The sequence below is a fragment of the Hesperophylax consimilis genome, chromosome 1, assembly GCF_061612785.1.
Source record: "Hesperophylax consimilis isolate HC1 chromosome 1, BYU_Hcon_1.0, whole genome shotgun sequence".
NCBI classification, from domain to species: Eukaryota; Metazoa; Arthropoda; class Insecta; order Trichoptera; family Limnephilidae; genus Hesperophylax; species Hesperophylax consimilis.
Genome location: NC_142836.1, coordinates 22,425,208 through 22,447,415, shown reverse-complemented (window position 1 = coordinate 22,447,415; position 22,208 = coordinate 22,425,208). Strand labels below are relative to the sequence as shown.

At 35.5% G+C, this 22,208-nt stretch overlaps 2 protein-coding genes across 4 annotated transcripts in view; one reads left to right on the top strand and one right to left on the bottom strand.

Annotated features, from left to right (window-relative positions):
* Positions 1 to 12,487, top strand: part of Rfx (regulatory transcription factor Rfx) — a 41,072-nt gene extending 28,585 nt beyond the window's left edge. For all 3 annotated transcript variants that reach the window (XM_089630951.1, XM_089630942.1, XM_089630960.1), the window contains 6 exons: positions 859 to 1,005; positions 1,730 to 1,887; positions 6,350 to 6,561; positions 7,397 to 7,605; positions 8,121 to 8,274; positions 9,449 to 12,487. In XM_089630951.1, coding sequence (XP_089487077.1) covers positions 859 to 1,005; positions 1,730 to 1,887; positions 6,350 to 6,561; positions 7,397 to 7,605; positions 8,121 to 8,274; positions 9,449 to 9,574 — 1,006 coding nt within the window. In that variant the 3' untranslated portion in view covers positions 9,575 to 12,487. The remainder of the gene's footprint in view (positions 1 to 858; positions 1,006 to 1,729; positions 1,888 to 6,349; positions 6,562 to 7,396; positions 7,606 to 8,120; positions 8,275 to 9,448) is intronic.
* A 148-nt stretch (positions 12,488 to 12,635) lies between these two features.
* Positions 12,636 to 21,579, bottom strand: Ifrd1 (Interferon-related developmental regulator 1). The gene is made up of 9 exons (XM_089630971.1): positions 21,344 to 21,579; positions 18,747 to 18,860; positions 17,597 to 17,862; positions 16,904 to 17,005; positions 15,856 to 15,963; positions 15,257 to 15,399; positions 14,320 to 14,563; positions 13,584 to 13,811; positions 12,636 to 13,406 (listed from the first exon to the last, which is right to left on the bottom strand). Exons 1-9 carry the CDS (start codon positions 21,372 to 21,374, stop codon positions 13,317 to 13,319), a joined length of 1,326 nt encoding a protein of 441 aa, XP_089487097.1. The 5' UTR covers positions 21,375 to 21,579; the 3' UTR covers positions 12,636 to 13,316.
* Positions 21,580 to 22,208: the final 629 nt, after the last annotated feature.

Here is a 22,208-nt window from a genome sequence, read left to right as displayed (position 1 = left end):
GTAAGAACTTGTCGTTTTTAACCTGTAGAAAGCCAGAGCAGAAAATCCTCAGAATACATTCGATTGATTGTTTTCAGTTTACCAGATAATATATCTTATTAATCATATGTACTTCATGTTTATATCTTAAGGTGTTTCTCCAGAATAGTTAACTTTTTCTAAAAAAAAAATCTTCCTCTTGGGAAACTGTCAAAATATATATATTTATGGGAATGTATAAACTGGTTTTATAATTTCTGAATAAAAGAAAATGTGAAAAACAATAACCAGAAGGTATTTTCACAGAAATAATGATCTTAGGATGGGTTGTTTTGGAGAATTTTAACAATTTTCAAATTTCAAAGTCAATTTTCAAGTTCTGTTATTATTTCAGTTCTGTCAAGCAAGTAGCTTATAGTGATATTATAACAGAACTTGAATAAGACTTTCGCAGAATCCCAAACTGAATGTTAAAATTTGATGAATTGTTCAAATTCTCCGAAACAACCTGTCCTTTGAAAATTCAAAAATTTCGTTTTTGGGACACCGTTGAGCGAAAATGAATTTTGACATGCACGGATAAAATGTTTTCTAGACAAAGAGGCTACATTCATGAAATAGAAAGTTGTATCTGCAGTGTTATTAGCGATTCTGATGTTGTCCTCTATACAGTTTTCAAAGCAGTAAGGTTAGAATCGCATCACAAAACAATTTTTTCACTCCCTTGAAAACTGAAATTAAAAATAGTTTATTCCATATACAAGGTTACAACCAAGTTATACCACATTGAAGAGAGTTTAACTGTACATATTTTCAATGTTAGATTAACCAATTTCCGGGTCACAGCATGGACTTCAATGAAATGTTTGAAATTTTCAGATCAATATACCGAGAGCATTGTGAGGCATTTTTGGATGCCGTCCTGTCACTAGAACTGTCCACTGTGGAATCTTTGTGGCGGGAGTTTTGGAGGCAGAACAACAACAATGATTCCGACGAATGCGAGGAAGAAAAATACCTTTCCAAGTAGGTTACATTATTCTTTTAGTTTTCCATGTCGTTCCCTCAACACATATACATAACTACAAACTTCCAGACTGGTCAGATCATATTTAGGCAACTGGCAAATAGATGCTATGCTATTTTGCGCTAAACTAAATAAGTAGTCCCCTATTGGGACTACCTTTAACTAGATGTCACGATAACAATATAATAAAATTGGTATTGAAATTACAATATAATGTTTTTTAATATATATCTATTTGAATTCCACTTTTGTTTTCATTAATGAATGAATGAATGCAAATCTCGGAAGCGGAAATTAATCCTCTTCCCAACATCCGATCAAGATGAAATCAGCAGATAGACTCGCTGTCGATGTCAATGTATTCTATCAACTTTTGGTGGCAATTATGCACACACATGTGTTCCGATTTCAAATCTCCAAGAATAAAATCTCCAGTTAAAACGGCGAGTAGATTTGTCAACCATCAACCAAGAGAGTGCCCTGAGCTACGGGCTGCCGTGCAAGGCATGGATTGTTGCCTAGGTTCGTAGTTGTTTCGCAGGTTTGGCAACCGCAGTGACCCAAAAATCCAGGGTTGACAATGTGGCCAATACACAATTGTAAATGCTTCAATGATGGAAAAGCCACACACCAAAACCATAGATAAAGTACATGTAAAAGGATCCACACACCTTGTTACAAAACCCTTTATGTAACAGTCATGTCATATTTGTGTGCCCGTAGGACCAAGCTATACCAGCTGTGCGGCCTGGTGGAGGTGCAGAGGTGGGTGCGTGCCGTGGACGTGGCCTTCTACCAGCGCCTGGTGCAGGTGCTGCTGCCGGATGTGTTGCGCCCCATCCCCTCACCCCTCACGCAGGCAATTCGGAACTTTGCCAAAGGTACCTAAACTATTGAATACCCACTACTTCAGTAGCCTCTGTACATTGCACTACCCCTGGGGTGAAAGCGTGTTTCATCACAGTTTTTAGTTTTCGGACACATTCAAAAATATACCATTTATTTAGATTTTATTGAGAAGTGGAAATATGCCAGAGGCCTGAAAGTTTAATACATGATATTTGAAAAACAAACTGTAAAGAAATCTATATACAAGATTTATGTGCCAACAGATTTTTAGTGTTTCACACTCACGGTTTACCACTGAAATGCCGCGAGTATGTTTTGTTTGAACTATTTCTTAAACAGAAAGTCCCATTGTCGCTGAATTCATAACGCACGTATGAGATTCTTTTCGATCTCCCTCTCGTACTGACTGGTGGATATTATAGCACGGAATTCGAATAGCACGCTGTTTAACCCTTCCAGCGTTTGAGGGCCATATATAACCGGGCGTCCATATTTTATAAAAGTATTTTTATCTTTTTTTCTATCATGTGGAAATACATAGTTTTTTTGACGTTAGAAAGAGAAATAATAATTCTTTGCAGTTTGCCTCAAATGTTTATACTGGAATCCAAATAAAATCCTAAAAATAGCCAACATGAATAATTCATATTTCGCTATCGTAACAATCGGTTTAACTGTAAAAATTATTCTTATTTTTTATTATATGAATGAGATAATAGTGAAGGTACAGTTTTCTTACAAATTCTCCAAACAAAACGGACCTGTTTTAGAAATTTCGATTTATCTCAATTATTCTATGATTGGAGTAAAAAATGTGGTTTTTGACAACATTTTTCACTGATATATATATTTTTTTTTATTCTTAAGAATTTTACTATTTAGTAATAATAACGTTTATTTTAATTTCATACATCGGCAATATATTTTGTATCTAGTTGTAGAAAATTAAAAAATAAGATGTATATAGCGAATTTGAAATACAGTAGAACCCCGTTAATTCGAACCCCGATAATTCGAAAAAACGCGTAATTCGAAATTTTCGCAAAAAAAATTTCCGCTGAAAAATTTTTTCATACAAATTTTTTTTTAATTCGAAATTCGTTAATTCGTAATTCGAAATTTATTTTTGTCCGCGCACGAAAATTTGTTCGTGTAATTCGAAAAAATTTGATTTTTGCGAAAATAAATCATAATATTTCGTAAATATTATGTTATACAACAATAACATTCAATGACAGCTGTCGTGTTTTTATTTCACTCTTGAAATATCTCAAAATAAAATAAAAATTCTAGCTAAAATCTAAATATCTATATTTTAATAGCTTTAATAGTGAAGTGAAGTTATACTAATTAATATTTCGTGCCAAAATGACTACACGAGCAACTGCAAAAACACTAAATACTACGGACACCCAACTCCTCCAACTTCTTGACAAAAAGTTTGAAGAATTTAAGGTACAATTTCTGGAAATCATCAGAAACGAGTATAAAGAAGAAATCGAGGAATTAAAAAATAAAATATTAACTCTAGAAAAAAAAATTGATACGAAAAAAAACAACAACCTTGAAAAAACTCTGGAACAAAACGCCGTAATACAAAGTGAATTTAAAGAATTACAAAAACAATTAGATGCTAACGAACAACACGCACGCATTAATAACATAGAGATCATTGGGATACCAGAAAAAAAACAAGAGAACCTGACGGAGATTATCAAAAGGATCTATTCAGAATTAAATATAGTAAGCGACGACATTGAATACGCCACCCGAGTCACCCCCAAGGAGAAGATTGAAGGAAGACCGCGGAATATTATAGTAAAACTAAAGGGCAGGAATCAGAAAGACGAAATCATAGCAGCAATCCGGACAAGAAGGGGCCTAACAGCAGAGGATATTAACTTTAATGGAAAACAACGGATCTAAATGAACATTTAACTCATAAAAACAAAGTACTCTACAAAAAGGTCAGAGAGTTTACCAAAATTAATAAATTCAAATTCTGTTGGATCAAAAATTGTAAAATTTATGTAAGACTTAATGAAAACACAAATCACCATTGCATAAATAATTATAATGATCTAGAAAAACTAAAAACATACAATATTTCCATCAACTAACTTTCCAGCAACTTTATATTAACTGCACTATATACTTAATACAATGGAATCTTTAGAATTATACTATCAAAACTTAAGAGGTCTCAGAACCAAGACACATATTTTTCTTCAAAATGTATTATTAAACAACTATGACATTATATGTCTCAGTGAAACATGGCTTAACAATTCAATCTTTAATGATCCACGGTACCATATTTATTTAGTAAATATAAAATGACCTTAAAAGAGTATTTCACTGATGTTTCTTGAATTGATGTTTCTGATGTTTATATTTCTAGTATTTATATATTTATAATCCTGTTATGGTATGATTTACATGCACAATTGTCTTCTTATGGTTATGGTTATGATATGATTTATATGCACAATATTGTTTGTATTCTTATGGTTACCAATGTATCGATAATCTTTTATTTTATATAAATTTTAGTTTTTTTTTCTCCTTTATTTTTTATATTTTTGTTGTATTATTTTGTTCTATTATTTTATACAATTCTTTTATTTTATATAATTATAACTTCACATTTCTCATAAATTTAATTATTTCTTCTAATGCTGTCTTACGTAAAGTCACAAGGAGGAAATCCGTAATTGGTTTTATTTTGGCTATTTTACTTATGTACAATCTGTAAAAATGTAAACTGTTGATTTCCAAAAAATGAATAAATGAATAAATAAATAAATAAATAAATAAAAAAAAAATCTGAATCTAAAAGTCAGCCGTGGCGGTAAAACGCCGAAAAATGTATTTTTACGTGGTTATACATCGTCCTAATTAGTATTATTATTTTGTAAATCTGAATCGATTTACACTGGAATGTCGTATTTTTTCAAATTTATTTCGAATATCCGAGTTTAAAGGGCCGAGAAAATACATTTTACGCGGATATATGTCGTAGTTTTACGAGTTTCCGCCAAATATTTGCATTTAAAGGGTCGGCCGCGACGAAACTCGGCCGCGTAATTTCGATTTACGCGTAAATATATCGTATTTTTACTAACTTTACTTCGAATATCCGCGTTGAAAAAATACGGCGCGACGGAAATCGGCCGAAAAATTTCGATCCATGCCGAAATATGACATATTTTTACGAATTTACTTCAAATATCTGAACTTAAAAGGCCGGCCGCGACGAAAAACTGCCGACAAAATTCGATTTACGCGGAAATATATCATATTTTTACGAATTTATTTCGAATATCTGAATTTGAAGAGCCGGCCGCGACGGAATACGGCCGCGAATTCTCGTTTTACGCGGAAATATATCGTATTTTTACGAATTCAAATTCAGATATTTGAAATAAAGGGCCGGCCGCGACAGAAAATTACCGCGAAATCTCGATTTACGCGGAAATATGTCGTATTTTTACGAATATCTCAATTTAAAGGGTAAGTTGCGACCGAAATCGGCAGCGAAATCTCGATTTACGCGTAAATATATAGCATTTTTATGAATTTATTTCGAATATCTGAATTTGAAGAGCCGGCCGCGACGGAATACGGCCGCGAATCCTCGTTTTACGCGGAAATATATTGTATTTTTACGAATTCAAATTCAGATATTTGAAATAAAGGGCCGGCCGCGACGGAAAATTACCGCGAAATCTCGATTTACGCGGAAATATATCGTATTTTTACGAATATCTCAATTTAAAGGGTAGGCCGCGACCGAAATCGGCAGCAAAATCTCGATTTACGCGTAAATATATAGCATTTTTACGAATTTATTGCGAATATCTGAATTTACAGGGCCGGCCGCTACGGCAATCGACCGCGAAAATAAAGAAATAATTGGTATTAATACGAATTTACAACTAAAATACCACCCGGATTTGAAGAGGCGGCCGAGAAAATCGATTTTCGGCGTATTTTTTTTTTTTTTTTTTCATAAAATTTCGAATTACGTGGGAATTCGTTAATTCGAAATTTGATTTTTGATGTCCGCTGGATTTCGAATTAACGAGGTTCTACTGTACACAGAAAACATAGCAAACTGAACAAATGTGATGAAAGTACTGAAGGGTTAAAGTGTGTTAAAATTATAATACAATTTTATGGGAGTTCACTAAAAAGTTAAACTGTACATAAGTACATACAATAGCTTCTCATTTTGACGCTAGATGGCACCGGTACCCTCTATAATGACAGGACTTGTTTGAATTTTTCAAATGAAATAATAATATCTACTTGGTTAGGTCACAGCCATCTTTGTCAGTGGTTAGGTACAACCAGTTGATGTTTTAAATCACATTTTTAATTAATATAATTGTCATTGTATTTTTTTTTGGTGTCAATGTCCAATTGACCTAGGCAAGGCCGCACTACACGCTGCACTAAATGACGTACTAATATGTATTGTAAATGGTTAAGGTCTAGAATCGTGGCTGGTGGGCGCCATGGGTGGGTGTCCACAGGGCATGATACGCTCCAAGGCGGGACCGGCCGCGGCGCTGGCACAGTCCCTGCGACGCTACACCTCGCTCAATCACCTCGCGCAGGCGGCGCGTGCCGTGCTGCACAACTCGCAGCAGATCCAACAGATGCTGGCTGACCTTAACAGGGTGGACTTTCACAATGTGCAGGTAGCTAAACAAACAACAATTATTATTATTTTAGTCAAACTAGCTGACAAGCATAACAACTTGACCATTCAGGAATCAAGCGTAACATCACATTTGAAAGTACTATAATTTGTTCCAAAATCGGTACGCCACACCTATAAAAATGTTTGGTTCCACTTTCTAAAATCTCAACATGTTTTTGTCTAACTATGGAAAATTAATTCTTTTGCATTTCCATTTGAAATGGATTTATTTGAAATAAAGCACATCTCTGGTTATTTCACAATTTATTAATTATATTAACAAAAAAATAATTATATAACAACTTTATGTTGATTAATGTCGGTGAACACCTGGTGTGGGCAAAGTCTGCCGAATTACTGCTGAATGAACTCTGAACTCAAGCCTGTCCTTCTTAAATAAAATTCGTTTTGCATCAACTTCAGATGGGAAATTGTTCCAATTAAATGGAATAGTGTTCCAGATAACCAAACTAGATTAATATAAATTTCTTTATTTGGTTTCTGTTCCTTGAAATAACCGGCTGTCTCGATAAACCTGAGTATCAACTAAGCAAAAACGACTGTGTTACCTTTGGAATAGGGCACTCCAAGTGGTTCTCTATGTTTGGTGACTTAGCAGGGGTGCCCGGGTTCATTGGGTGAGGTGTGTCAAGCTCTTGGCGGTGGATGGGCCTGCCCACCAGTTGCGTCTCGGGCTAGATCTTGACCTCTCCAGCTGGTCTCTCTCAACCCATGGACGTGCACTGCAGTAGGAAGGATGGATTCATATGTCCGTCACTCCTGAACATACTGATTCCTACAGTATATTCAATTGATGGGTTGGTACCTTCCAGGAGCAAGCGTCGTGGGTGTGCCAGTGCCCCAGCGGCGTGGTGGGCGAACTGGAGGCAGACTTCAAGCGAACGCTGCAGCGCCAGGCCTCGCTAGAGCAGTGGGCCGCCTGGCTGGAGGCTGCCGTGCGCCGCGCCCTCCGCCCGCATGAAGACTCGCCGCACTATGCGCATCACGCTCGCCAGTTCCTGTTGAAGTGGAGCTTCTACAGGTGAGTAGGACTTAGAAGCGGACTAAGGTGTTTCCTTTTGAGGTAAAAATGTTTTGCAAACCCAATTAAGTTAGTAGCTGAGTAGACTAATTCGTCAGGTTCCCACCCATTTGTTGTGGGTTCAATTCCTCTGTGACTTGTATCAGCATGACAAGGGGATTGGTGCTATTGAATGAAAATTCCAAAACAGTAGATACATTTAATTACTTTTTACCAACTTACACATTACTTAAAATTAATCTGTCATACAATAATTTTTAAAATTTTACAATTTTTCAAATATAACAGGTCATTTGCAAAAAGTTCGTCTTTCTTTAAAAAATGTTGTTTATAAAAATTGTGTCTGATTATGACTTTTTAGTCCTAATCATCCTTTTGGATTGAAACCATAATCAGGCGTCTTTCAATGTAAGCAAACTTCCCGATTTCCTAAACTTCCATTAACATACCTATGACTTGGAGATCTCCTGTGGGGAGTTAACATAAGAATTAAAAATAAACTGTGTTACTTCCAGTTCCATGGTTATCCGAGATTTGACTCTTCGCTCTGCGGCTTCCTTTGGCTCCTTCCACCTGATCCGCCTTCTGTACGATGAGTACATGTTCTATCTAATTGAGCACAGAGTGGCGGCCCACCAGGGCAGTGCTCCCATACAAGTCATGGCTGAGGTAATATGATAAACTCTCATTTGATCATTGTGTTTATAATATTTATGCAAAAAAAAATCAAGCGTGATGTAAAACCACTATTTTAATTTTCTTGACGGTCTCCGTGGTCGAGGGGTAAGGCTCTCGACTGGCAAGCGAGAGGTCGTGGATTCAAATCTCGGCGTGCGCAAATAAATTTAATTTGTGTTATTTCACAAATTACTCATTTAAAATAATATATAGTATATTTGCAGCACATTCCAGAGTGCAAGATACTCTTAGTATCGTCCTGGTGTAAAAGCACCATTCAGAATTTAAACGTTGCTTGAAATTTTGCCGTGTTTGGTGACCAGATCTGAATAGCCAGGTACTTCCCACCTTCCTGTTCCCCATCTCCTTCCCCTCCCTGCTACATTCAGCCTCACAACATACACCAATCGGAGATGCCATAGACCCTTCTGGCTCCAGACGGTGTAGGGTAGTTGTGACTCATGTGTGGTTCCACATAAAAGTTTTTAAAAATTCTATCTCTTTAATTTCCTTGAAATGGTGAATAATTAAAACACAATTTCAATCTTTTCCTTGTGCAGCGAGTTGCCCTGGCCATATAAATATACTTTGTCTGTTTGTGTTGTGTGAGGAGTGAGAAGGTGTGGGTTATGGCCCATGTTTAGTAGTTCCTCCACATTTACCTATGGAAATAAGTAAAACATTATTCAGAAGGAAACGTACGCTTGTCAACTTGGAACAGAGCAGCCTTCAGTGACCACGATATATGAAGTCCTGCGTTTTGTGGTGTGGGTTTTTAACGGGAAACACATGGCAGTGCTGGTCGGAGGAGCGAATAGTATATTAGGAGTTTGGTTCTGGGAGGTAGCGGGCTTCTCCTGTTGAAAATTGGCTTCAATCGCCTTCCACGCTTTCCTAAATCCATCAATTTACGTCATGCATTGATTTTATTCATTTTTTTTATTTCTTTTGGTCAAGAGTAGCAATGAATAATTCAGAGGTTAAGTATGACAGGAGTTAAATAGAGAATGTTTCTTGCTTTTGGCTCCTCTTTCAGGTCAGGGTGCAGGAGGCGGCAGTAATTATATATAAAATAATTACAAATACATACCTACATACATATAAAATTCTAATGTTGGTCTATTCAATGAAGTTTTAAATGATTTCCAATGTTTGTTGTGAACAGAAAGACCTTATGAACGGTACCCTGGAGGAGGAGGAGGTGGCGGAAGAGGACTACGAGGACCTGCTGCTCCCGGGAAACCTGAAGCGGGAAGCTCCGTCCCCAGCCAAGAAGATGAAGATCAGCTAGTGCTCCGGTCCCTGCCCCTAGTTTAGCGTACAATTTGTTATTACCAGCAGAGAGTTGCAGATCATTCAATCTACCCGTTGTGTCAACATTCAGAGCATTTGGGTATTTGTCTGTTCTTTGGCCGCCCAGACCATTGCTTGCGGCTAAATGGGAAACTACAATTATAATTTTCATACCCGGTAAAAATATTTGAATATAGGTATGTTATTAGCGAAATTCCTGATTCTACTCTGGCCAATCTCTCAGTGGGGCCACTAAATGTTGTATTATCCCCAGTGCAAGAAGGCCTAAGCTATTTGCATGCAGTGGTGTAGGGACTAAATCCCGGACCCCAGGGCAAGTTTGTAAACCACCCCATATGCCTTGAATGACAAAAATAACATACATTATTTATTTTTTTACATGCCGATACAATATTTTTTTAGTACGACTCACTACACCACTGTTATGCATATTTAATTCCCTTTCTTGAATGGTTAATAATAACTGTCATTGTAGTGGTGCATTGAAGCTCTGTCCCTTATGCCTACAAAATGAAGCTTGTAAAATGAACTGAGTTTCCAATTTAATTGTGCCTGTTTCCTATTGCTGAGCCTAATGACCATATTTTTATATTGCCGATCAGCAATTAACGTCCATTTGAAAATAACCTATATATATATATTAAATGAACTTTATAATTTAACTTGTAATAAATATCGTTAAAATCTGCACGAACCTAGCTTACTAAATTTAATAAAACAAACTCATCGAATCAACATAAGCTGAAGTACCCTTGTATTTTCTTATAATGTAGGTATCTATGTAATATTATATTGAATGAATATCGTTACAGTGTAACTTGGATATATAATTCCTAACATGTGTATGTATTTATGTTTGTTATTATCAATGTGACCATTTAAATTTAAAAACCACCTTGTAACTGTATGTATGTGTGATTCTCATAATTCGGGCAAAATTGCCAGTCATCTCTTATTTAGACAAATGACTTATAATTTAATAATCTGAACCTTTATTTATTATTTTATTTAATTTAAATTTTTGATAAAACACTGTTAGGAGTTAAATAAGAAATTGTTTTGTTGATTTGTTTTAAAAGGAATGCGGAGTACTTAGAATCCTACGAGCTTATAGAATGTGGAATTACCCAAGCACAAACATGTTTAGGTTAAGTGGTGGTCGCTTGGTTGGCAACAGGTAATATTAGGGCAATGCTTTGGAAGGACGTGGTTACGTAGTAAATAAATGTCTACAATTTTATCCAAGTATTTAGTAAATAAAAATATTTTTTATATATGTATACCATTTAAGAAAATTTTAGCTTTGGGAGTTTCACATAACACTAAGATGGAATCCTCCACAGATCTCTTGGACTTGTATTGTAATTCATGCCTATTTATTATTAATTTGCATTATTATGTAAATACGTTCATCGGTGGCAGCACATATTGTAAATTCAGTCTCTCCTCAAAAATGTGTTTTGTATAAAGGTACAACTAACAGTTGATTCTTCCAACGTCTGGGTTTGTTTACTTCTCATATCATCTGAAGTTTTAGTTTATAAACGAAGAATGACCTTCGATCCCCCGAGTGGTGATTTTCTAATCACTTATTACAAGCACCTATCAAAACGAAAAGTAAAGGTCACCTCAGTTGATAAATAATGGCGTCTTTTGAAAGAACCAGACTGCCACTCGTCACTTCCACGTAATGCACTGGCTTCAACGTAAAATAATATAAAACTTGCACATGTGCAGTCGTCCCCAAATAAGTGTTGTCACCATCATTGGCAATGTGGCCGCCCACATTGTTGGCATTAACTACTAAATATTATTTTATTTGTAACCCAATCTATGTCTGTTGCTACTTTTAACTATTTAATCTGCTTACAAATATGTAATTGGCAAACTAATAATATAATGGAGTGAATTTGCAGGACATTTTCTTTGGTAAAAATATTAATTTCTTCTGCCTAGTAAATAGTATTTTTCAAATATTTCAAGGTCCAGTAATTGTAATGTTCTTCTAAGGTGATAAATGTATTTATTTTAAGATTACACATTCTGCCTTTTTGTACAGAATATACCTGCAAATACTAAACTATATGTGTATATATTGTTAAACCCAGTCTGCTAACTGAGACCATGTACCATGTATCATGTTAACTAACAAACGATAACTAATTCACCCTTGTCAGCAAAAGTTGTTTGTAATTCCTATCCACGTGACACGACAGCCAGATCTCAATGAATCCTCTGGTTATTACCTACAAAATGTATTTACTGTCTTTTAAATGTATTAAAATTATAAACTAATATATTATAACATAATGAAAAAGGAAGGAATCAAAAGATTAGCAGGGTAAATAATGACGTATGGGCAGTGCGTGTGTACGGGAATATTGGTAATTTTTCAATAAACTTCTTAATGTTTGAAATTTTAGAATTGTAAATGGATGTGTCCTGATTCCTTAACAATAGGAACTTAAATTGTGTCCTACTTTTATTTGATTAAAAGGTTAACGTCAATAAATTTGAGGATTTTTATAATTTTTGTATTTTTCGGAATTACATACACAATCTTCATTTGTGAAATTCAGAGTTTTGACATTTCTCTCCATATTTTTGTTAGTGTTCACTGAAGAAACTGGTCACTACACACTGTAAACTATATTATAATATACTTCCATATCAAGTCTTTTTTATACTGCAAGCTCATGATCCTAGAATATATTTATTTTGTACTCATCATGCAGCATGACATTGTGGAATTAAGGAAAGACCAGAAAATGACCATGTTTTGTTATGTTAGTGCATGAATGTTTAAAATGATTGTTGTGGTTGTAAAAGTGGTCATATGATTGTTACCAGCATTATTTATGTACCCAATACCACCAATGCCAAGCCGAGCCAAGCAACTGGTGGTTGATGAGAATATTAAACTAGTCATGTGTTATTCCTGTTTTATTTATCACCCTCCTCTCTCTCACCTCTTTTCTCTTCTAGCCGTCACAACACTAACTCTTGTCAAACATTGAGGAACAGATAAAACTAGTCAATTGTATTTTACAAACATTATATTTTATTGAAAACAATTTTGTCCAGGTTAATGGCGCCATCATACATTATATATTACAAATAAAAACAACCCGACTTTGATTCATCTGGTGCCTTAAAAACAATTTACATAAGCTATTTCAAATCAAGATGTCTTAAAACATAAAAACAACTCGGTCGCATTTCTAATAAATATACTTGAAATTTAGAAAAAAAAACACTTTTCTAAATGTCTGTAAGTACACGGATCTGTCAAGTATAATTTAATTAATTACGACTTGAATGCTGCACAAACACATAGTTATGTACATCTTAAAATTATTTCGTAAAAATGGTAACCATTAGTCCAAATTCAATTTTTGTTTGTAAATAGGTTTTACATAGATTAAACTAAATAACTACCGTTAGATCATTGATATATATTTTTTCAAAAATACAAATTAAAATTCCACATAGTTGGACAATGATTGTTATAAGTTAAATACCATTAAGATACAAAAATCAACAGAAACAACCAAAAGGAGATTATCAACAGTCCTGTTTTAGTTTACAAAATTGCCTATGTAAAAATGTTAATTTATGTTGCAAGTGGTATAACAATAGTATAAGTTGAAGGTTTTTTGAAAAGAAAACAAAAAATAAATATGCTAATAAATGTAGATTTAACCCCTAAAAGATAACTTTTAGAAGGTGGAAACAACTGCGGAGCGTTTATCTCGGTTCTTCCCTCGAGTGATGGTCCTGGCCTTGAAGTTGGCTGCATTCTGCAGGTGCTGGAATTATAAACATTCATTTAGAGTCAAACAATAATTAACCCAGGGGTTTTACATTAACAGCTGGTCCAATTGCACCAACCTCACGTGCTGATGAGAGCCATCATTATTAGAACCATGCAGAGGTTAAAATGGATATATATAATGTTTTGGATTATAATAAGCATTAATAAGTACCCTGAGCAGCTTATTATTGGTGCGTGCGGTGGGAGTGTTGGTGGAGAGCGTGAGTGGCGGGGGTGGCAGCAGGAGCGCCGCGCGCAGCGCGGGGGCGCAGGCCAGGTGTAGTGGCAGTCCGGCACACAAGGCTGAGCCCAGTGCAGCGTACCGACGACGCGCGCACCACCCTTCCACGTGCAGGGTCTCTCCCTTGATACGCACCACTATGTCTTCCATGTCATCCTCCTACACAAATGCAAGCACATTATTAACCCGCGAGCCTCTTTTCTTTCACGCTTTCTCATGTTGCCAGTCAATTCTACGTAGAGAATACATAGAACAAAAGTCGAAATCGATTCAACATTGGGCTTCTTTTTCTATTGGGCATTTTAAAGCATAGAAATCCTGTTTTAATAAATCACAAAAACAGAGTACATGAGGTGGTAATCCACCTTTACACACGCACACTAGGCGTAGATGACCAACACGAACAAGGAGAAAATTGCATAGAAAGACAGGCAATGTAATTTGACAACCGTGGCACCTATACCCGGATGGCCAACTTCAATAAACAAGAATGGCAAACGAATTCAACATGTTGTATACATAATCAATCTAAAATCACTACAGCATATTTGACTTCTATTTATCAATTGGAGCCTGTTTACGTGGCTCTTAACTTGAAATAACTAGAGTGTATGACAATCCATATGATAGTGTGACATGTACATATTCAGGGGGCATTATTAATTACCTCTAAATAATGCAAGATGTCACGGAAAGTAGCGCGCTGCGTCTTCCTGTCCTTTTTGGCGCGGTACTTATGAGAGTCAGTGGCGAGTTGCTTCATGTCCTCCACCAGGTCGGGCAGCGCCTCCTCACCAAACATGTCTGAGTGTTCGCGACCGAGCTGGAAGGCTAGCGCCAGGCACTCGCCGGCATTCAGTCGTACCTCCAGCCCAGGGGAGGACAGCATGCCACCCAGTTGACGGAGGGACCTGAACAAAAATATTTCTAATTAAAAATACTAATTTCGATTGCGCCTGTTTGTAACTCGGGTTCAATGAATTCTAGACTTTTGAATTTGCTTAATTTTCAAAATTAAAAGTGTTTACTAATTCAGACAAGCGATTAATACCAACCCATTACATAATATTTTGAACAGAAAACAGCCTTTTTCAAAAACTGGAACTGATTTGTCAAGAATTCAGAATGTCCCTATTAGATGAGACACAAAGCGAAAAAAGTTATTTCACTTTTTACCTCAAATTAGTCCAAATTTCTCAAATAGACTCAAATTTGACCTCAAATGATTCCAATGCGCTAACGCAGAACGACCGGAAACTACCGAATCCAGTCCCCAAGCGACGGTACTCACGTGAAAACGGTCAAACAAGTTTCAACGAGGTATTTGTACGCACTAGCGCCTCTATAACTATGCCGTGATTTTTCCATGCAAGCTAGTTAAACATATTTATCAGAAAATTCGCAGTTAACTTTGGTGATTGAGACTAAAGAGATAAAAGCTGATGTGTCATTTCAAATATCGAAATTGTTTTTTAAACAGATAATCATTGATCTTTTCATGGTCTACGGGTCAAAAGGTCTGTTAATTCAACGGTTGAGCATAAATCAAATGTCTGGGGATTTTCTGACTAGCGTGCTATTAATTATCAACTGTTTTTACTAACGGTGCAAAGGTGGTTGAACCGCCGAGCATCATGCAGACGTCTCCAGGGGCGGCCAGGGAGAGGAGGAGGGCCCAGGAGGCCAGGGCCGCTGCGTGCAGCGCCTCCATCTCAGTGCTGACTGTGGTCTTCACGCTACCATCACCCTGCAAATCAACAATACCATTTAAAATGTCTGTAGGTCAACTTGACAACCCTTATCGGCATGACACTTTATTTTCCCCTTAAGTGCGGCTGGCTTGTCGATACATAGACTGAGCCATAGAAAACGTATTGCGAAACTTGGTCACCGCATGAGGTATACGTATCCCTGTCACCTGCTTATTTGACATTGGAAATATTGGTAATAACTTTTTTAAATAGTTAAATTAGCTGTATAATCAATAAAGTAGTCAGATCTGTTTGTCAGTTTAAAGCTAATAAGCATCAGGTTCTCACCCCGGCGTTGCAAGTTCATTCCATTGCTGGTCAAGTCTTTCATCATCACACAAGAAGCAACATTTTACGCTTATGGTACAATGGTAGTAGGAGGAATTCAAATATTGTCAGGTTATCAACAACCTCTGAGAAAGTTTCCTTATTTTGAAAAAGAAAGAACTTACTTTGAGGTAGCTTCCACTGAAGATAGTTTCGAAGTGGCGCATCATTTCAAATATGAAGCCCATGTCATCTTCTCCCATGAATGTTAGCATGCCCAAAGCTGTCACACACTGAAAATAAAAAAATAAAATTATTAAATCGGCTTCCTCCCACGGTTACATAAGAATGAAATTGTCAATTTTCTTCAAATGTCAACTAGAGTCAAACTACGTTATGGTCTCCCTTTTTCAATATTCATCCCAACATTAAAAAAGATTCAATACAAGGTCCTAAGGTACATAAATTATAAATTGCATTTATAGTTATAAATAAGATATATACAAATAAGAATAAGCACAGATTTGATACAATTACATAAAATACTGCTTTACAAAATTTACTGTACCGAATTAATTCAATTAATCAATATCCATGTTCTCAAAGACCTTGCTAACATTTAATACCCTTTTCCTTTAGCAACACCAGGACACTGGCTTATGGAAATTTTCCGATTCCGAGACTTCAGTCTCGGAAATAAATATTCTGATCTGGGAGAGATATCACCTTCCTGTTACTATTTTTGTTATATGAATATCAGAACGGCGTGATCTTTTAGGTTTTATTTTTATTCTTAGTTTCTGTTCACATTTTTCTCAGTACTGAACTACATAATAAAATTGTTTAAGGACGGGTTGTTTCGGAAAATTTGAACAATTCATCAAATTTCAACGTTAATTTGCGAGTTCTGTGAAAGATATTTTCTAGTTTTGTTATTATTTCAGTTCTGTCAAGCAACTAGCCTATAATGATATAATATCAGAACTTGAATAGGACTTTCACAGAACTCGCGAATTAACGTTGAAATTTGATGAATTGTTCAAATTCTCCGAAACAACCGGTCCTAAGTTAGGTATGTATGTACCATAATCATTTCATAGCTATTGAACATACATACTGAATTTTAGATATTAATGCAATTATCATAACTATTATTTTTAATTTGCCATATTAAAAATAAATTAACATGCTATTTATACATTATTTTAAAAGAATGATATGTCTTTGTTTTACCTTAGTTCTGGCGTTGGCATTAACTGATTTATCGAGGGCGAGAACCAGCAGAACTGGCTTCAAGGTCTTATTCAGTTCCTCACAGTAATCAGAAGCGGCAAACTGGAAACATCAAAAACAATAATCAATTAATCTACCATTTTTAATACAAAGACAAATCTTTTGATTTGAGATATTCACGGCCAAAAATATTACCATGATTAATTTTTGGCATAGTATGACGTGTTGCTCTTTCTCCTTCTTTAACCAATGATTCGGACGGCGTTACAGTGTTCAGACAGAATTACATGGTAGATGTGTAAATTGTGGTGAAATGTGTATTTTTGTAAATTATAAATATATTTTGTACCCATATGTAATTAATATAACACCACTGTATCCACTTATATCTATATTAAATATATATTTTTTTTTTAACTGTATGTTGAAATAGTACAGTGTGGCGCGCATTAATCCTCGCAGGTATTTATAATAATTATTGACATTAATATGGTTTTCGGCATTTAGTTTCGATGTAAGTACATCAAGTACCGGATACCAAAAACTATTAAGCTTAAATTTAAGCCTTGTTCATCATCCGAATTAGGTGACCGTATGTAAGGACGGGGTGATACTTGGGAACCCTGATAACTTGGTCTATTTACTTGTAGGAATAGCTCTGCTTTACTTGTATAACATGAATGAGTAAATAACCTGAATGGCGATGAGAGCTGCCAGATCAGCGGCGGCCGCCTGCTCGTCGGGCTTGCCCCTTTTCAGGCATTTCTCCACGTGGTCGGTGAGCGTGAGGCGGTGGCTGGCCAGGATGCCGGGAGCCCAGCGAGCTCGCAGCGCCCCCGCGGCCCCCATCAGGCACTTCACGCGTCCCGCCGCCGACTTCTGGGAGAGCCCATCCACGGCACTGCACAGCTCCTCGTCCATACGGTCCACATCCTTTAGAACCTCTTCACTGACTTCTTCTAAAAAAGTGTATTTAAAATAATTAGGACTTGAATAACATTTGTATCAAAAGTGGGGCAAAAGGGGGGTATCGATATGTGAAAAATTCTAAATGCACCGATTGTTGATTTTATTGTCATCAAATGAGATGGAGTAACACCCCATGCCTTTTGAGGTCATTTCATAAAAATTCTCCAGTCTTTTTAAATAAATATAAACTCTACTTTTGCCACTAATAGTCTAATAAATGTAAAATCAGTAATAGAGGGCAAAATAGCAAATTTAATGTAAAATCATGTAATGTCCAGTGTTTTTAATACAGTTCCTTCTGCGTGCAGTCTTGCTTAAACTTACTAATAAAAGTGTGTTAAACTTATTAATAAGTGACCTGCCAGGTAAGTATTTTTTCAGTATATTTTTGTAAATAGTAAAATTAGAGAGCCTAGGAAGTCATACAGCACCCCTGCAATGATTTTTCACAGAATCTGTGCAAATTGTCCAATTGTGCATATTTGATTGTCATCAAATTCTATGGAGTTTGAAACACCTCAAGCTTGAGCTCAATGAAAAAGGATTACCAGTGAAAGGTTACTGTTTCTCTTGAAAAATATCAATCAATATCAAAAAATTCTATCTGAGAATTTATGATAAACAGATTCACTTGGAAACGAGGAGTAATTGAAGTAAAGACTGATGCCAGGGCAGCAGAAGCAGTCACAGGGCGTGCAGTTTGTAATGCCCGCAAAATTGGAAGGAAAAAATATGAAAATTACTGTTTTCCTTCTTTGCTTAGTGCACAACAATGCTTTACAGCCTCTAAGAGCTACACGCCACTGCAAACAGTACCAATGTGCTCTTGTACACTCCAGCACTGTATTCTCTGTAAACTTTGACTCATATTTACCTCCTTCATCTTGAACACTGCGAGCTTCCGACGGGTTGGACCACTCTGACGCATTGTCGTTCCCGGATTCATCATCGGATGCAGAGTTGTTAGCCGCCTCAGTCCTCTTCCCCTCTAAAAAATAGATTAAAATAAGAAATATAAAGTTGTACTTCATGGTTAAATTTTTACTATAACGTATTATCTTTGATTACTTCATATAACTTGGTTCTCCATACAATGGGCACTTTTAAAATTCCTATGGCAACAGAATGGCGACGGCACAAAAAAGCATAAAACATATGTTTCTTATCACAATAATGCTGCAGCTCTTTCTTACACTAAATAATAGTGAGACAAACGATGTACATGTGTCTGCTCCCCCAAAGGGAAATACAATCACTATCATACATCTCTGTTTATAAATTTTGCATTTTTCGTGCTTATCTTTTTTGTTATTATTTACAATTTTTTATTATTACTTACTTACATGATTTTATATAATTCAGCTAGTATTCTCTCACCAAACACAAGAGCCTTGTCTCTTTACGATGAGGAAAGGCTATTTTTATTTTCCTTAATAAAAATGTACAACATGTAAACATTGTAATAAAATACAAAATAAATCACCCTCACTCGTATTAAAGAAATGAAACAAAGTTGTCATTGCAGTCGCCGTGCCGTTGCAGTCACCGTGCCATTGCAGTGGGAATTTTAAAAAAGCCCAATTGAATAAGGTACAATAGTATTTTAAATAATCAGATATTTGAAATGATGGATAGAAATCACACATTTTAACCATGGTTACAATGTCAACCATTATCTAATGTTTGTGTGGTAATTGAAGAGATAAAAAATAAAGTTAACTTTCAAAAGATAAGCATTCTTACAATATGATGTTCCATAATACCAATCAGCTGTTTGCGTGCTTTAATTGTGATCAATAATATTCCACTGAGATCAAAGGTTACATTACCCATACTTTAAATATTAGATTCCCAGTCTCTTTCAATGTTTGTTTAATTCTCGAGATCCAGAAGTTGCCTACGCCAGACTGGCGACTTGATTTTGCATTGTATAAAATATTCACAGGTTACTAAAATAAATCTTATTCGATTGGCAACAAAATAAACAATGAGATAAGAGTTCTGGCTTTTCGTTTCGTAAAGAGCAGCAATCTACATGAATAAAAATATAAATGTTCGTTTGTTCAAAATCTTAAATCTTTGAAAGTTCTTCACCACTTCAAAATTTTAATACAATGTTGCATTCGAATACGCCATTGTTTTATAAACCATCTGTTGGACGTAAAAACAACATGCGCTATTGTTTCTCAATCTGCACAGACAGACTGAGCCACAGCAATGTGTGGCAGGATACAGCTATTTTAAAAATAATAACAAGGTTACTACTGCGTCATTCTTCAACTAATGCATAGCTTGTTGTGTTTTCTTAATTTTTTATTGTGAAATACACTTACTTAGCTTTATGGAAAATATAATAAAACTTCAAGAATATTTTCGTATTTTAATATTTTGTTTATAAAATGAAAAAAAAGAATACACCTCTCTCTCTGAATATAAGTAGCTATTCTGGGGAAAATATTTATGGAATGTTAAAATATACTATTTTTATAAATACATGAACACATTATCTGGTAAATACGGTACAATTTACAAAAACATCATTTTGAAAAAAACAACCAAGTTATTACGAAAATAGATTCAGCGTTCCAAAGTATTTACAATGCACAAAGTTAAATGCTGCTGGCGTGAATCATACGTCATACTGACATAAAAGTTAAATGCTGCTGGCCTGAGTCATACGTCATACTGACAGAAAAGAAGAATTAAATTTGAAAACAAAGAGTGAAAGGCATTCTGCTATAAAAAAATAATCCTAAAAAATATATATATATTTCACAACATCATGAAACTCATTTGAAATTTTGTATTGATTTCAGCTGTCAAAACATTTTGTGGAAATTTTCAGAGCATTACACAATGAATTAAAATGCTTTGTTTTTCCGAATTTTACATTGACAATAAAAAAAATAAAAATAGCAGTACCTATTCTTCTTTCATTGCTCACTACAGTGAATCGTATAACTGAATAATAATAAACGCAGAATTATTCATTTTGTGATCTATTTCTTATTATTTCATAAAACAACATTGCTAAGATAGTGAATACTGTGTCAAGGTAAGTTATATATTTCCTATAATTACTATCGAATGGTGAATGGCCTGGTAGATTTATAATAACGATAATACTATTTAGAGTGCGTGATGTGACGGGTCAGCCATATGGACGTTATAATATGCAATAGGTACATACTTCTACTTACTTTCAAACCTTGGAGCGACTTTGCAAGGCCGTTAACGTTTGTAATTAAAAATAGAACAAATTCTTGCGGAAATAGACTAAAACTGTAGTCCGTTGGTAATATTTAGCAACATAATAAATATAAAACGTGGGGGTGTTTCGAAGAGTTACAGATATATCGATAAAACTTTGGAGGAAAAACGTATTATGAAGGCACCTAAAATAAATCAAAGGAAGTGTGAACACGAGATTATTAGCGTTATTAGAAATAAAAAATAAGATGTTTGACTCACCGTGCCTTCCTTTTCTTTTTCCTTTAGGCATGGTGATGGATGAACGAGAAAACACAAAAATTAAACTAAAATAATTTATTTATCACTAATAAAAATACACAATCAAGAAGGTGAGCACTGTGGTATATTAGTTTTTAACACCGTTTTTGAATACCAACATGAATTTAAAACTGAAATAAGTGTGAAATTATTTAACATGTTTAACTCCCTGGCGAGCACAGACGACTTCGACCATAGAAATTAATATAAGATGTGCAACTACAACATTTCCGTTTTATACCAATTGAGTAGAATCTAGATAGAGGTGAGTCAACAATACACAATCCGTTGAAAAGATATTTATGTAGGTATTTCACAATATTTTGAAATAACTTAATCTGTAAACAATATATCCTGATTAATTTGATATGATACTAGCTGAACTCTCCGTATTTTTTTATGTAAATACCGCACAAGAGTCTCAACTGCTCCCAATCGTCTGGAGCCACTGAGACTATGGCATCTGCAATTGAGGTATGTTGTGAGGCTGAAGGTAGTGGGTAGGGGAAGGAGATTGAGAGGAGGAAGGTGGGGAGTACCTGGCTATTCATATCTAGTCGCCAAACACTGCTGAAGCCATTTCTCAATTCTGAATAATGGTCTTACACCAGGGCGATACTGAGAGTATCTTCACTCTGGAACGTGCCGCAAGTATACTTTATATTATTTTAATTTAATAAATTGTGAAATAGCGCACATCAATCAAATAAAATTTATTTGCGCACGCCAGGATTTGAACCCGCGACATTCAGCTCGCTGGTCGAGAACCTTACCACTCGACCACACTTGATTCGCTTCATTGTACCGGGTCTTCTTCAGGCATCCC